Here is an 18,084-nt window from a genome sequence, read left to right on the forward strand (position 1 = left end):
CAATGTTGACATTATGAAATAACATGGCGAATTCATATTAAACAAACGTATTAAGAATGTTACATTTTCTTTGAAAAGATGAAATTAAACTATTGTGTTTTGCTGACCTTGAAAAACTTAAAAATATTTGCTAGACCTAGCTGGACGCTAATCCACAACAACAAATCGTTACATTAATAATAATAATAATAATATCATTATAATAAATAATAATAAATAATAATTATTATTATTCGGAAAATTTGCCCACAACTTGGGTTTATACATAATTTATTTAAGCTTGATTGTGTAGGAAGCAATATGATTGTAGACACACTTTCGAATCCGTTCCTGGAACCAACCAGTACGATTGAGCAATGAGTGTAAGTTTCTTGCTCAAGAAAACAACGACTTGTCCCTGACAGGGTTTGAACCCATGCGGCTACTAGTCCGACGAGTTAGCAACTCGTCCACGCCGCCACTTATTTACTTCATTAAATGGTAAAATAATCTCAGAAAAAATATTTCCAATCCCGTCCCAGTCATGTAAAAAAAAACTCAGTGGATTCTTCGAGGTAATCGACAATCGTGTTGATTTGCTACCGTACACACCCGCATCATCAGCTTTAAGCAGCATGCAAAGTTAAAATTGTCATAAGTTTAAATGATTTTTAAACATTTGCATATACAATTTATCTTGATAAAGGCTAGCCGTATGTAAATAACAGTTTCTAATCTTATTGTAGTGATAACCACAAGATGTGTGGGTATAAATTTTAGTATTGTACTAATACAAAGATACCGTAATCTTGAGTTTATCCCCAATGTATGTGGTACACGCCTCCTTATTACATGGATTCGAAGTTCAGTTAATATTAAATCGCTGAAACTGGTTATTTCTGTGACGGTTATTTTTTCTAAAATAAAGATGCATATCCAATAATTAAATAGTATAGGAAAAAATATCTATAAATGTAAAATGTGTGATTAAGGATTAAAATTTAATTAGTTTAACAATAATGTGTTTAAGTTAAAAGGAAACATATAAATGCCTTGGAATGTCATCGTCGGCGGATTCCAACCCTGTGATAGTTATAGACGTAGTTGACGACGAATCGTCGACTGAAAATGTGATTCATGACGGCGTTCCGTCCAAAAATGCTCAGACATTGGCCGAGGCAAACACTCTTTCGGTGGGTAATACTTCAAACAATATAAGTGTTGAAACGCTTAAAATTCCACCGCCGGCAAAAGTGTCAAAAGAGCGACTTAAACTCGGAAACGATGTACACAAATCAACAACTCCAACATCGTCGCCCGCTTCAGCGAGGAAAGAAAATTCATCAACAGTGCAAATTGTCAAAATAGAAACACCATCTAGCAGTCCATCATCTTATCGCAAACGACACCCGAGTAAAGAAGAGGACTTACAGCATTTAACAGAAGAGGTAAAGTATATAACCATATAAACAAAATAAATGAAATTTTACAAAACTGTACAGTATAGCCAATCAAAAATCACATCATGGTCTGGTGTATTACAAATAAGAAAGAGAAACAATAAGTATATTCTTAAAGCGACACGCCTCCAGATTAGCATAATAAACCTTCAGATTTGTATAAATACATTTATTCTCAATTTAGGCGAAACTTAGAATGTTTTCCTTAAAACATGACAGAATTTACTATTTTACTCGTATTAACAAATTGTTACCCTTTAGGCCTCATAACGGGGAAGTTACATATAATATCCGTGGGTACGAAGCACATTTGTTTTGTTAAATCGCTTAATTTGTATACTAGAAAACATTTTTACTCATGAAAACAATATTCACAAAAAATATCGCAAATCTGGAGGCAAGCTGCTTTAAACTAATACAATAGTGAGTACCATTGAACGTATAAGTTTTAGTCGGTCCCTATAATCTTTACGATACTGCTAATGACCTCGTACAAGTCACTCTCTTAACATAAATGCACTTGAGATAGTCTATGGGCATTGAGTGAAATCGTCTCTAGTGTAATTTAAATGGAAATAAATCACATAACTTCTATATGCCATTGTGCTTAGATGACTATATTTTTAGTTACAAAGATTTTTTTGAAAGGTTATATGGACAATTAAGAATAAACGACTGTTAAATTATATAACCCGAGCGGCTAGGCGAGGGATATATTGATAAAAAACGTTTACGCGGTCATATAACATGTCAAATAATAATAATAATGATAATTTAAATACAATACAATTTCCTTATTTGAACAAAATTAAGATAACAGCTGCCGTGCACTGTATATAGATAATTTAAACATCAATAAAAATGTACGTTAAAACCATGCCATTTAAAAATATGATAGATATGAGTAGATACTTTTAAGTTTTGTAACAGGAGTGACCTTAAAGCCACCGAAAACGAAAAAAAGCAACAACAAAAAAAACAACAATAAAAAACAACAACAACACAAACAACAATTACAACAAAAATGCGACAACCCCCCCCCCCACACACACACACAAGAAAAAAAGAACGCTTTTCTTATATTTAAATTAAACATGTTACATTTCTACTTAATTTGATATAGATCTTTTCTCTTTACATAAATACATAAATAAGTACTTATTTCCATAAGTGCATTATGACATTAAATGTAACAAAATGACGGCGCTTAACCATGTCTGTTTCTACAAAATTAGGATTTGATCCTTGCTGAAACACTTATCAAAGATGCGGAAACTGGTAGAAACTTTACTTACAAAACCGATCCTACACATGTAAGGTAAGAATTTACGTCAGTTTTTTTTTCAAATTAATTAATTTCATAAGAATAAAAATACTTATTTAAGGGATAAAATATGTTAACTCACAGACATTTAAGAGTTACTTGTTTACATCTTAAATGTTGCTTAATTTACAATGTCCTTACTAACAAAAACAAAAAAATCAAAATATATATTTCTTAATTGAACACATATTATTAAGTACGTAAAATAATACAATAAATATACCGCTTTTCATTTTCATAACTTTATTTTTGGTTTGTGCAAACAGGTCTTACATTATATATCACAAGTGGTTTTTCCGATGGGGACTTTATTTATGTATACTTCTAAATCTTTCGTTGGCACTATTTGAAGCACCGACGAGGAAAGGATGGGAACTCCCATATTGGGTAAGAATTACTTGAATATATTTATACACAATTGTTATAATTATATTACAAAAATTAAATAAACTTGAAGATTAAACCCAATCCCCCGCTTTTTTTTCTTTTCCTAATTTCTGTCTTAACGGTACTACATGTAATCGCTAAGGTGGGATATACCGTCCTTATCTGACCCCCTTTTATTTCTAGCTATAATTCGGAATTTGGCTTGTTTTAGTAATACATATTCAATAACGCAAGAGACTACACGTTCTTTTCATAAATGTTTTCCACCGTTCAATTCAATTTCTTATTTTTCATTTTAGGGGACAATGCTCATCGAGATATCGTGCTTAATTTTATTCATCGCCAGAGTAATACATTGTGCTTACTTCAGTATTCCGAGTATATTTTGGAGAGATACCAAAAACATTATGGTCATAGGTATCATTATAGTAAGTTTCTATTACGTTTTCATTATAGTAAGATTACCATTACTTTATCGTTATAGTAAGTTTACCATTACTTTATCGTTATAGTAAGTTTACCATTACTTTATCATTATAGCAAGTTTACCAGTACTTTATCATTATAGTAAGTTTACCATTACTTTATCATTATAGCAAGTTTATCATTACTTTATCATTATAATATATACATTTACCATTACTTTATCATTATAGTAAGTTTACCATTACTTTATCATTATAATATATAAGTTTACCATTACTTTATCATTATAATATATAAGTTTACCATCACTTTATCATTATAGTAAGTTTACCATTACTTTATCATTATAGTAAGTTTACCATTACTTTATCATTATAATATAGGTTTCCATTACTTTATCATTATAGTAAGTTTACCATTACTTTATCATTGTAGCAAGTTTACCATTACTTTATCCTTATAGTAAGTTTACCATTACTTAATCATTATAGTAAGTTTACCATTACTTTATCAATATAACAAGTTTACCATTACTTTATCGTTATAATATATAAGTTTACCAAAACTTTATCATTATAATATATAAGTGTTTACCATTACTTTATCATTATAATATATAATTTTACCATTACCTTATCATTAAAGTAAGTTTACCATTACTTTATCATTATAATATAGAAGTTTACCATTACTTTATCATTATAGTAAGTTTACCATTACTTTATCATTATAATATATAGGTTTTCCATTACTTTATCATTATAGTAAGTTTACCATTACTTTATCATTGTAGCAAGTTTACCATTACGTTATCATTATATCATTATAGTAAGTTTACCATTACTTAATCATTATAGTAAGTTTACCATAACTTTATTATAAAAGTAAATTTGCCAATACTTTATAAGGAAAGTAAATTTACCATCGCGTAAGTTTTCCATTACTTTATCATTATGGTATGTTTACCATTAAAAGACTAAAACTTTGTATATCACATGGTGGTGAGTATTTTGAAGGATTGAGATAATAATTTTGGCATTGTTTGTTAAGCACTTCTGAAAATTGACCCAGTTGCATTCATATTTGAATATCCCTCGTATTTACAGTTAACTATTCTAGACATGATTTGCTATGCGATATTTTAAGTTGACTATACTAGACATGGTTTGCTATGTGATATTTTACAGTTGACTATACTAGACATGATTTTCTATGTGATATTCACAGTTGACTATACTAGACATGATTTGTTATGTGATATTTACAGTTGACTATACTAGACATGATTTGCTATGCGATATTTTAAGTTGACTATACTAGACATGGTTTGCTATGTGATATTTTACAGTTGACTATACTAGACATGATTTGCTATGTGATATTCACAGTTGACTATACTAGACATGATTTGTTATGTGATATTTACAGTTGACTATACTAGACATGATTTGTTATGTGATTTACAGTTGACTATACTAGACATGATTTGTTATGTGATATTTACAGTTGACTATATTAGACATGATTTGCTATGTGATATTTACAGTTGACTATACTAGACATGATTTTCTATGCGATATATTAAGTTGACTATACTAGACATGATTTGTTATGTGATATTTTACAGTTGACTATACTAGACATGATTTGCTATGCGATATTTTAAGTTGACTATACTAGACATGGTTTTCTATGTGATATTTTACAGTTGACTAAACTAGACATGATTTGCTATGCGATATATACAGTTGACTATACTAGACATGATTTGCTATGTGATATTTACAGTTGACTATACTAGACATGATTTGCTATGCGATATTTTAAGTTGACTATACTAGACATGGTTTGCTATGTGATATTTTACAGTTGACTATACTAGACATGATTTGCTATGTGATATTTACAGTTGACTATACTAGACATGATTTGCTATGTGATATTTACAGTTGACTATACTAGACATGATTTGCTATGTGATATTTACAGTTGACTATATTAGACATGATTTGCTATGTGATATTTTAAGTTGACTATACTAGCCATGATTTGCTATGTGATATTTACAGTTGACTATATTAGACATGATTTGCTATGTGATATTTACAGTTGATTATACTAGACATGATTTGCTATATGATATTTACAGTTGATTATACTAGACATGATTTGCTATATGATATTTACAGTTGACTATACAAGGCATGATTTACTATGCGATATTTACAGTTGACTATACTAGACATGGTTTTCTACGTGATATTTACAGTTGACTATACTAGACATGATTTGCCATGTGATATTTACAGTTGACTATACTAGACATGATTTGCTATGTGATATGGGTGAACCAAGCACCGGATTCCAATCCAGTCAGATGGTCCAGACCTCTTCGATCAATGCTCATTATAAATTTCTCTGATGGTCGTCAGGTAACTTTATTTCACAGCAAGCTTTGTGTGTTTCTTCCAGTTTAAAAACTGAAATACTGTGACGGTATGATTAGATTAAAAATATACATGCTTTTAATATTTTTTACAAAGTACGTTCAACTGTAGCCGGAAATAATATGACGATTGTTTTTTTTTACATATTTAGTATGCAAAACTTTAAACTTTTAATTTAGCTGTAATTTAGACTTTTTATTGACCGTTGCAATAATTAAATAGTCGCAAATAAAATTTGAAGAAACAATTTTGAAGCAGTATTCATACATAGGTCTATTTTTATACCCAAAGAATATTTTTATACAAATTATTAGTTTTTTAATCTTATAGAAAAATAACTGATTTTATTTAAGTTTATTTGTTCTGGTACAGATACGTAGGGCTTTCAGGAATATTAGACGAACTGTTCCGGAGATTCTGAATGTCCTCATCTTGTTCATGATGAGTGTTTTCTTGTTTGCTCTTCTTGGTCTGAAACTCTTTGGTAGAAGGTAAGTATGCAATGTAATGACAAAATATTGATATTTGTTTGGATTGTTTACCCATACGACGAAATATGCTTCATCATAATTATGACGACAATAGTTTCAGGGATCGGTCTCGCGAGTAGTCCAAATCAGTAACATACTTCCTTCACAATTGAACTCAAATAATAACAGTAATAGATCATAATATGAATGATTTAAAATGTAAATTAATATTGTAACGAAGTATCAGTTCAACAACTGATCATGGTTATTTCTTATAAAAAGTATAATCCTTGATTACACATTTTGAAATGGTTTTATTGGCTAGCTATTACCAGTCTTCAAAGACTAATTTCCTTGCCGTAATCTTTATCTGATAGTAGCCGGTGCTAGGGGGCGTGGGGTATAGCTTGCACTTTCAACTACTGTCCATGAACAGGCTGAATCAAACCGAGCCTGCAACATTTTCAAATCTGGAGTTTTTGGGCGTCCATCAGGGATTCCGCTTTTCTTCCTATAACTATTTCCTTTTATCATATTATACGTATTCATAAGTAGAAAGAGAGCTTTTAAAAAATTCGCTCTAGAATGCACAACTCGTACACGTTGTCTTTAACTCTGAATCTGAATCAATTTTATTGTAAAACGTTCAAGAAACAAAATTTCACATAAAATAAATTAGCAATTTTTGAATTTCGTTATGCTATTATCTGAACTATACATATATTATTTATTTTTTAGGCAAAGTTTGACCTACCCCGATGGCACAGAGTACTTCAAAAACTACTTTGACAGCATTTGGGACCTTTATGTACTTGTGACAACAGCAAATAATCCTGACATCATGTAAGCACGTTTTCTTGTATATACTGTTTAATAGATATAAACCACTTAACTCTAGTACTAGTATATACTGTTTATAAGATATAAATGATTTAACTCTAGTATATACTGTTTATTATATATGAATTAATTAACTCTAGTATATATACTGTTTATTAGGAAAAAAATGAATTAACTCTTCGTCTGCTTCTGATGAGTAAATCTTCCAATGCGGCCAGTGCAGTCCAAGGCCCATGCCGTCTGATCATGGTCTGAACTGTTCGCCATTCATCCAATAACGTTACATATTATGAACATTTCCCTAAAATGATGAATGGTTTTGTCCAGACAAAAAGATGGACAATCCATTTAAGAAATTTAGCATGGTAAGGGTTAAAGCAGAATGCAGAGGAAGTATTCTAAAACAATAATATAAAGAAAACATAATCAAGTGTACTTAGTGCAGTGACTTATCTAGACTATTTTGCATAAAACACGTAAGATATCAAATGGATTGCTTTTTTCCTTAGTCTTATTTATGAAAATTTGCAACAGGATTAAGTTTCCTATAAGAGTTCTAAATTTAGTTAGAAAATACCTTCAAAGCTAAAATGACCCCCACCCCCCAAAAAAAAAAAAAAAAAAAAAAAGAAAAAAAGAAAAGCCAAAAAAAAAGTCAAACAAACTAACAAAAATAATTAAATAAAAACAAAACAATTTGAATGCCGAGAATTTAGGAACCAATGTTGAATACTTCTGCCGTTTGTCAGATACGGTTACTCGGCAAACCTCGGATACCCTCTGGACGGGTATTCCGATCTTAACCGCAATGTTCAATTGACAGATAATACTATTACAAATAGCGCTGTATTATATTACACGATCATATCTCACCAGGCTCTATACTGTTGACTGACTAACTTTTAATCTCTCAAAAGAAATGGATGAGATCATGGTCAGTTCCAAATATGCAAGTTCTGCATGAAAAAAAAAATCAGCGATTATAAAAAATCAACATGTTTAAGGATATATTTCTATTGGCAGGATGCCAGCCTATGATGAGAACAATTGGTTTGCTTTGTACTTTGGCGTGTACTTGATCATCTGTCTGTACGTGTTCATGAGCATTGTTCTAGCTGCTATCTATAATAACTACAGGAACAACTTAAAGGTTAGCTACATAAACTCGTGGAAGCACTACGAAATTCTAAAGCTTATGTTAAAATTACAACTAAACATTATTTACTTTTTTAAAAAATATGTTATTTTCCTAGCTGTTTTTATTTGATACCTTAAAAGTTAAAACGGTCTGTGATATATTTTATCTGATGACAATCTCATATACATTTCCTTTTTAAATGTCTCGACCTTTACTATGTTTTTTTCTCTTTCTAAAATCAATTTCTATTAATCTGTACAACCAATGTAAAAATGATCGAAGATTAAATCAATCTATATCTAAGGTTTCTAAACATACATTTCGTTTATTTTTATTTTAGAATCAAAGTCCTGTAAAACAAATTATGTGTATTTAATAATAATTTTTCATCAATTTACTTAGAATGAAATTCGCGATGCAGTATTTGGTAAAAGAAGGAAACTACGCCAAGCGTTCAAGATCCTTAACGTGACGAGAAATGGTGAAGAAATAATGACCAAAACATTGTGGACAACAATAATGAGGCGTGTCCTTCCAAATAAAAGTTTAGAAAGGATAGAACTACTGATGGTCATTCTGGATAAAGATGGGAAAGGCCATATAAGTATGTGTAGATAGTATATGTGCATTTTTTTCATAATTTATTTCCTTATTATTAGCCCAGCCCTGATTGTTAGCCTATCGTAAAAATAAACAAAATCGGATGGTTTTGTGGTGACTGAAACTATCGGCGTTATCATATTTGAGTATTGTATTCATTTGTATGCTTCTACTGATCATCGATTCTGTGTCTTTGGTTCCGAGATCATTCTGGGTTTTTTGACATGACGAGGTTGGAAATACATGTATTAAAAAAATTCATATCATTAGATGTGGATCTATACCAGTAAATTGTGTGAAAAATACCACTTCGTCATTAAAGAATAACAATTTATGTTGTGCAAAATTAGCTAATAATGTAATGCTTAAAACTTAAATCGTGTTATGAATCGCACTAAATATCAATTTTCAATTTAATTCTGAGCATATTTCTTCATTATCTTTACCATATTTTTCCGTTTAAAGTTCTCCAATTGATGCATGTAAGAATTTCAAATCTTAGCTTGTTATGCTCCTTTTAGGATAGTTATGTTTCAGTCGGTGCTAGGCTGTGTGCCATATTCAATATATCAGAAAAATGTGACCTGAGCGGCTGTAGATTATCTACCATTAGCCGCTTTTGTTTATTTGTTATCAGTTGTTTTGGTTTCGTCGCAAAAAATAATGATGTTTTTAAAAATTATTTACTTTTCTTGTGAGTTTAAACAGTTTGTTAATTAGTTTTAGAGAGATATCAATATTATAATTAACTTATCGGATTCTATGTATAATAACTATCTTGTATAGACTGATATTTATCATATCATACCCTTTTAACTTGAGATTTCTTTGCCACTTTCAGGAAATTCTTTTTGATCATTACTTTAACTTTTTACCTCGTTAACACTACATGTATGTCGGCTTAATTTCTGAATAGTTTCCTTTGTTTTTCTTGCTTTGCTCTTTAGGATTTTTTTTGCATATAAGGATCATTGCTCCCAATGTTGTCCACCAGGGCTATCTTATTTTGCTTTAGGTTTATTACTTCTTTAGCTTTACTGTCCATAAGATACTTCTCCTATAAATATATAAAATCATAGGAAATCACTCTTTCATCGCTTTGCTCTTCAATGATTTCACCTTGTTCAGATCATCACTTTCATTGCTTACTTTATTCACTAGAGGATACTCCGTTTTCAGAACTTTCACTTTCATTTCCAGATAAGAGAGACTTTCTAAACCTTATAAATTTGTTGCAAGTACCCGTGTCAGAGGTGCAGGAGAGACAAACCTTTCTAGAGAAGAAGATCCCAGATATATATAATCACAAAGTCAGTAACGTGATCAAAATCTGTGTTAGACACAAGTTAGTTATGTTTTCACTCTTTACAATCTAGAACTATATTCAAGAGTATCACTAAACTTGTACAGATGTGCTGAGCATAGCAGCAGCACAATTTTTCGTCTATTGAAAAAAAAATCCCAAAACTTGGCTATAATGATTTACAAAATACATCGTACTTGAAAAAAATGAAATAATTTATTACAAAGAGGTTAAATTCTTGGGAGAAGTTTGAATGAAACAAAAGAAGAGAAATGTCACTGGCGTAAAACACAATGAAAATATTCTTTTTGATATAGTACTCGTGTTTGCATTATTTCCAGTCGCATTTTTGTAGGTTTACGAAAACAACAAAAACTAATAAAATCGAAAATGTATTAATATAACTTTGATTGTATTTGAAAGTATTTTAATGTTTAAATGATATGTACTGAAAAGTTTCATACTGTTTTAAAAGAAAGTTCGTCTGTAAATTGTTCAAATTCCTATATTCGAGGGATGATTCAAAATAATGTAACTATTATACTGTTAAAGCTATCTTATACAAAATAATATAAACATAAATAAGATTAAATATAGCAAATTCTTTCAAAATAGTAATAAATAAGTAACACATAGGTTTGTGGGTAACAGTTAACATTTTCCCCGAGGGGTTATTTTGATTCATTCCTTGTACATGCCCGTTGCGTTCCTGTATTAAGTAGGGACAGGAAAAAGCTATTAACAAAGATATCTAACAAACAAAAAATAACAATTTGTTAATTTCACATAATTGTAATGTTAACAATGTTTGAACAACAGGATTGCTTACGAAGAAATTAACAATCTTTTGTTAATTTAACAATTATTTCATTATCTAATATTTAACAAAAGTTTTGAACAACTAGGCCAATGATTGTAAGTAACTTTTTGTGCCTGTGTATACTGTAAAACATAAGAGACATCTTTTTCTTTATCTTTTGTAGATTCTTCAGGATATTCTTTGACTTTATGATATTTCTTAACGCTTGGTTTATTGGATTCGATATAGACGAATCAGATTGGTTCTTCTTATCAATCTTCATGTTTGAAATCGTCATGAAAATGTACGTCTATGGACCTAAAGAATTCTTTCGTCGAGTCTGGAACATGTAAGTGGCATTTGTACCTTTCGTAGACATTTCCTTAGTCTATAAACGAACTTTCCTGCCGAGTAATATTGCATTAGTGGAATGCTGCTCGCAAGTCAAATACAGTAAAGAATTCTTTCGTAGAGCATGGAACATGTAAGTGACATTTGGACCTTCCATAGTCATTTCTTTGGTCTATAAGCGAACTTTACTTCAAAATCATATGTTGTATTATATTGCATAAGTGAAATTTTGCTCACAAGTAAAATACATAGTACAAAGTAATTTGCTCAACAATCTGATTAAATTCAGCTCCTAAATAACGCTACCCATTAGGATATAAGAAATAAGTAGATCTGAACATTAGTCAGGTTGTGTGCTCAATAAGCTTTTTTTAAAGCTTCTTTATATACATTAAATTAGTATTTTATCTATGTTATATGTTCTTTGTATACATTAGATTAGCATCTTATCTCTTCCCACATTCTGTATGCACATAAGATAGGCATATCATTTTACTTGAAATTCTTTATGTTCATTAATTTCATATTTTATTTATTTCTATATTGTTTGTATACAAATATATTTGTATTTTATCTACATTGAATTTTTTAATTTTCTATGGCCATTAAGTTACTTTTTCTTATATTTAGATTCCTTACGTACATACTTTTAACATTTTATTTTTTTCTAGATTTTCTTTACATGCATCAGATTAGCATTTTATTTCTTTCCAGATCATTCACCAACATTTAATTAGCATTTCATTACATTTTATTTTTTGTTCATTTCTAGATTATGTACATCAAATTAGTATTTTAATCGTTTATAGATTACTTAGGTTACATTTAATTAGCATTATTTTTTTTGTGAATTAAATTTATACTTTATGTCTTTCTTATACAATAAATTAACATTTTATTTCTTTCTAGTTTCGGAACATACACTCAACATCGTTTCGTTCAAGATTCTAGATATAAATTTAATTACCATAATTATAATGATTTTCATTTAATTTAAGAACCTATTAATCATCAAATTAGCATTTTTGATCAAAATACTTAGCATGCATGCATTTTTATTTCATTTACAATCAAGAATTTTTATTAGGCTTACTAGAAAATAATTTAGAAATAAAGAGTGGACTAAACAATAGCGTGACTCACATCCTTGTTTTACATGCACATATATAATCACAAATGTTTTCGTTTGCAGATTCGACTTTGTGGTCATTTTTGGTGCCGTCATAGCAACTGCTGTTGAATCCGGATCTGGAAAAGGTCGATTGTCGTTGTTAACATTAACTGAGTTTAATTCATGTTTCTTGCAAACTTTTGTATCAGATTTTTTTCGGAATCAGCACTTAAATGCTTTCCATTATATTTCAACATGATTAATAGAAAAAAGTAAGCCTGGGTTCCAGTCTGTCGATTTTGTATGTGCTTCTGTTTGGCAAGTTGATACTATCAAAAACACGAACGAGTACGAAATAGCGCGTACGTTATGAATAAGCAAAATATATCAACGCCTGAATCCCAGACTAGAAAAAAGAGAGCGATTGCTATATTAATATGCAAATATCTACCAAACGCATGGAAAAACAGTAATGTATCGTTATAGAAATATTAAATAAGGATAGTATTATTATCATAAAATTCGTTACTGATTTACTTCCTCTGTTAACGATATGTAATCTGCTCCTATCTGCTACATTGTAGGCTAGAAAGATATTGAAGGAATATTATTATTTTGCAGGTGGTGAAGAATTAAGTACGTTGGACCTTCTTTTGGTTCTCAGAGTCATGCGTTTGATTAAGATTTTTGTAAGCATTCAAAGGTAACGCATTAAATCTGTATCTTTACGTTTAGTCATTGTTTTTCATCAGAAAGTGAATATATCTTCTACACTCTCGTTTTGAGCATAAAACAATGATTTGGTATACATTTCCTCGGTCCCCTTAACCACCAAAACAACAGATATCAAATTAAAGTAAACCAAATAAAAGAAGCAAAATAAACATCTTTCCATGTGAATCATTTAGATAAATTTTGATTTTTCTAATTTATAATAACAAATATGTTTTTATTCTAGATTTAAAGTTATTTTGATGACTATAATGAATATTGGTCCTTCTATGGCAACATATGGCGGCGTTCTATTTGTAAGTATTGTTTGAAGTCATTTAGAAAATTAAACATAATTTAATATTTGGTACAAAAGTTGAAAATTTAATAGCTTTCAGCTTTCACATTTTAAACCAATAATGGTTTAAAACAATTTGTAATAATTCTACAATAATTTACAATAATTTACTAATAAACGTGAATCCTTTTAATTTGATACATATTTTCGTGAATATTGTATATTCTTACTGTATAAAGACAAAACGTACTTTATTTAATGTTAGGTATATCATTACAGTATATTTACATACATTGTACTTCTTTTTTCGATGGGGATTTTATTCCAGGTGCTTTATTACATGTTTGCAATAGTTGGCATGGAGATTTTCCACGGTTTGATTACTTACCATGGTTACGAGGAGACAAATCCAAGTGATATGTTCTGTGGTAATCCGAAGTTGAACGGCACGGCATTCTACCGTAATCATTACTGCAACAATAATTTCAACGATATACTAAAGGCTTTTGTCATTTTGTTTGAACTGACCGTGGTCAACCAGTGGCATGATATCCTTTTTTCACCATTTTTCACTAATTATTACGTAGCTGTGTAATTAACGTAATTGTAGACAGTATAATAAAAGTTTATAATTATAGCACCGATTTAATTTAACGCAACTTAAAACATTGTGACTGAAAATAGTTATTTAGTTTTGAAACATAAATAACTGTATCAAATATTGTGCAAATCGTAGCTTTTAATGCGACTCATTCGAACCTGATTTTATTAAATTATAATCTAGTTTATGGAACTGTAAAATCTCATTTTATCTGTGCTTGCTCTAGACCTATTCTTTCGGGTAATATCAGCTAATGTACCAACGTTGTATAAATTAGAACAATATATTTTTTCTTAACCTCTATCCACTTCTCTCGTCCGGATTTGTGTTTGTCACCAACAAAGCTGCTAGGCTATACTTCTTTATATTTCACATGTCCTGTGTCATCATTGTTTTGAAGTAAGATTGTGTTTTTAGTATTATCACAACACGACATGTGTTAGTCATTTGGTAAAAAATGCAAACAAAGCTAATATTAGATAAAATTATCTTTTTATTTTTCTAGTTCTTAATTGTTAACCAACTTATGATAGTTCATCTAATGTATACTGTTCTGAGTGTTCTAGGGTACATTTTTTAAGTTTTAACTAAGTATATTGATTTTTAAAATAAATATATAAAGGATATTCACATATATCAGAAGATGAAAATAAATCCTGTATTTATAGAAAAAACTTGAATTTTCTGTTTATTATATACATTTTTCTTTTTTTCTCACATTACAATTTGAAAGACTTCCCTTGAAATTTTGTGTTTTGGCTGGATTTAGATGAAAGTAGTCCTGCAAGACACCAGTGAAAATATGAAAAAAAGTTTCACTGCAGTGAAAAATTTTTACAGTCACAATACAGAAAATGAAAATACACATTTTATTTCATCAATATTTCATTTATAAGTGTATAATAAATATTGCTCTTTTTTACAGCATTTTCGTCGCATTCATCCTCGAAGCATTTATCCTTGAGTATTCGCTGCAAAAAACTGGAAGATTCGAATCAGCCGTTGAATCGAAAATAAAAGAATTGGGACTTGGCATTGGCCAGTATGTGCTATTTTTAAACAGTTTTATTTGGGGGATTTTATAACATTCATGCCTTATTGTGATGATATTACTTTTCATATGAACTTTTACAACATGTTGTTGCCAAATACAGCTTGTCAGCTAAATTATGTCGAGTACTTGCATTTGACGACCTTAATAGTTACCTAAATAACTACCGAGATTCAAGTTTATTTATTTTGAGTTATAGAAATGTTAATTAAAATTTACTTGCCATAAGTTTTAACTGTCAATGTCAAATGTATGCCTCTTGGACTAAAGACATGAGTGTTTAAGCATTTCCAGTATACTAGTATACAAAGTTTTTTTTTACATATTAATACATTAGACACTACATAAAGCTACAGAAACGCTTATAATGTCGCCTTGGTGAATAACGGGTTAACTCCTGTTGAATTATATAAAGAGTTAACCTGTTACTGCAATAAGGTGACGATAAATGCTAAGAATCTAAACTTATCACAGCTTTTATCCTACATGTATTTACAATGCATCTTATCAATAGAGTAGTGATAAGTATTTCTGTTTTTGCAGATCTAAGAAGCGGAAAGGTGCACCAGATATAGATCAGATGGAGCTAGTTTCGAACGAGCAAGAAGTGGACCGTACCCCTCCTGTACCTGGTGCTCAAGATGATTCGACAGAAGACTCGGAGAGCGATACTGACAGTATACCAGATGTTAGTAATGAGAGAGGACTAAGATTCCATCTCAAGAAAAAGAGTGAGGCCTTTTGTCGCTTATAATTATTTACTTTCTTGTATTGTGCAATCATAATGATATTTTCACACAATTACACAATCAGCGAAAATGCGAATAAAAAGTAAAAAAAAAGAGTAAATAATGTAAGAAGTCAGACAATTTTCACGAGCTCCTTACTTTTTTAAGTATTTTATCTTCATACGCGCAATCATACCGACCGTAAGTTGTCATCATAAAATAATTATGGTACAGTATATTTGCTGGTATGAAATACATGTATGTTCAAATGTAACCATTCATTAATTATTTAATAAGAAGTATCTACATGTACAATATACAAAACTGTATTTAGAAAAATCTCATTTTACTTAGCCTTTACCCTGCTGGAGCAAAAAGTAATCATCCTTTGCCACCAGTATTGAACCAGGCCAATAAACCATATTTGTCTCCCTTTATTTAGGTCGAAAGAAGGTTGAAGTTCTGCTGCAACAAATGTTTGAAGGAGAAATCAACCCAGATGACGACAACGATGAGATGGAAATTTACTACAAGAAGAAACGGGCAGTAACTCTTGATGCCGTTACATAAGAACAAAATTAACTGCATAATTTTATAAAAAATGTTTTTGTTTTATAATTTATATCGCATATAATGGCCAAACGTGTGCCTCGCTTCTGGTGCTATCATATATATATATACATGTATATACATTAATTGTACATTGAAGTTGTTGGAGTTAATATTTGTAATGACTACATAGATTCTTTACACTAAAATAACATACAATTATTGTAACCATGTCCATATTTATTAACACTTTATCAGTGAGTTTTGTGCAATACTTAAATAACGTGCAATAATAAAACGATGAGAATTATTTTAGTTTAGTTTTCTTGTTGACAATATTTTTATTAACCATATTTAGTAGCACGTGTGTGTTGAGTTAGACCAGGGATTATAAAAATGTTATACAATATTCCTGAATAAACGTAATACATATGTGGTTTTCAGAACAGGTAAGATTATGATTTTAGTTCATTGCTGAATCCTTACCCGGATGAGCGCAACTGTTTCTGCTAATGGCACCAGTGCAGACCAAGATCTGCCAGTACATCCGCGTCATCTGATCATGATTTTCAGTCGGTACTTACTGTAAAACTCTCTCTTAAAATGATTGTCCAGATTGAAAGATGTACAAGTCCATTTGAAATATTTACACGGGGAATAAGCTTCATATGGTTCACGGTTAAAAGATATGTTGGTTTCCGGTAAAGCATATGTTGGTTTATTTCCCCTATATTATGACGATAATGGACGGTAAGTTTTACAATATTGAGTTATTTTTTGTTAAATACTCCTATGAACTATTATTATAAAAAATAGAAATGCTCTTCGAACCTTATAAAGGTCGTTTATAATTACCAACTAATGCATTGTTATTTCATGCAGCTTTTAAAAAAAAAAATGGTTGTTGTGGAATTATGTATGTCAAACATTCAACGTGAGGATATAGAAAATGACTGAAAATAAGTTAAAAACATCACACAATATTTATCTATAATGATGAAAAGAATACAAGGATGATAGTCAAAATGAATATTGCGATCCATATGTGGATGCGTGTTCCATATCCATTATTAAATTCAATGAAATTGATGGACAATATTAAAAATCAAAACACTGATAAAGTCTGAATGGAATAAAAACTATAGCCAGTAACCGTAAAATATTAATATTCTCAATGCTATACCGCCATCAGTGTATGTATTACATATTTGATACATAACGGAACAACACAATTCTATATTTGGACGAGTACACGCGAAATTTTGGAAATCTTTTGTTCTTAATATAGTCAAGATAACTTTCAAATTCAAATTAATATTTTATAGTCTAACTGTATGTATCTAGACGTCTAGAATTATTGATAGAATAATACCAACTTTGATAATAAATATCTAATATGCGTTGTTTAATAATAGTGTAGTCAATTAACATGCTAAATTGGTTTTGCCAAACACACGAAAGTCTGCATTTATCAAATATAGTTTTAATTTGATAAGCCCAATTACATTTAT

General features: G+C 30.0%; 1 protein-coding gene across 1 annotated transcript; it reads left to right on the forward strand.

The window, feature by feature from the left end:
• The first annotated feature begins 797 nt into the window (after nucleotides 1–797).
• Nucleotides 798–16,883, forward strand: LOC132746774 (two pore calcium channel protein 1-like). Its single transcript, XM_060736025.1, has 19 exons — nucleotides 798–1,427; nucleotides 2,675–2,757; nucleotides 3,030–3,150; nucleotides 3,450–3,578; nucleotides 5,886–6,008; nucleotides 6,396–6,514; nucleotides 7,232–7,336; nucleotides 8,357–8,483; nucleotides 8,874–9,075; nucleotides 10,272–10,416; nucleotides 11,358–11,522; nucleotides 12,717–12,781; nucleotides 13,257–13,338; nucleotides 13,594–13,663; nucleotides 13,973–14,192; nucleotides 14,554–14,644; nucleotides 15,171–15,287; nucleotides 15,840–16,027; nucleotides 16,467–16,883. The coding sequence occupies exons 1-19, from the start codon at nucleotides 1,038–1,040 to the stop codon at nucleotides 16,592–16,594; spliced, it is 2,670 nt and encodes an 889-aa protein (XP_060592008.1). The 5' UTR covers nucleotides 798–1,037; the 3' UTR covers nucleotides 16,595–16,883.
• The last annotated feature ends 1,201 nt before the right edge of the window (nucleotides 16,884–18,084 follow it).

Source organism: Ruditapes philippinarum, unplaced genomic scaffold, assembly GCF_026571515.1.
Source record: "Ruditapes philippinarum isolate M1 unplaced genomic scaffold, ASM2657151v2 ctg796_1_1_1_1, whole genome shotgun sequence".
NCBI classification, from domain to species: Eukaryota; Metazoa; Mollusca; class Bivalvia; order Venerida; family Veneridae; genus Ruditapes; species Ruditapes philippinarum.

Bases quoted from the DNA above. Each gene is read 5' to 3' on its own strand.
- LOC132746774 (XM_060736025.1), top strand. From the start codon at position 1,038: ATGTCATCGTCGGCGGATTCCAACCCTGTGATAGTTATAGACGTAGTT. The intron at 8,484-8,873 runs GTTAGCTACATA...CAATTTACTTAG, and splicing joins ACTACAGGAACAACTTAAAG to AATGAAATTCGCGATGCAGT. The intron at 15,288-15,839 runs GTATGTGCTATT...CTGTTTTTGCAG, and splicing joins TTGGGACTTGGCATTGGCCA to ATCTAAGAAGCGGAAAGGTG.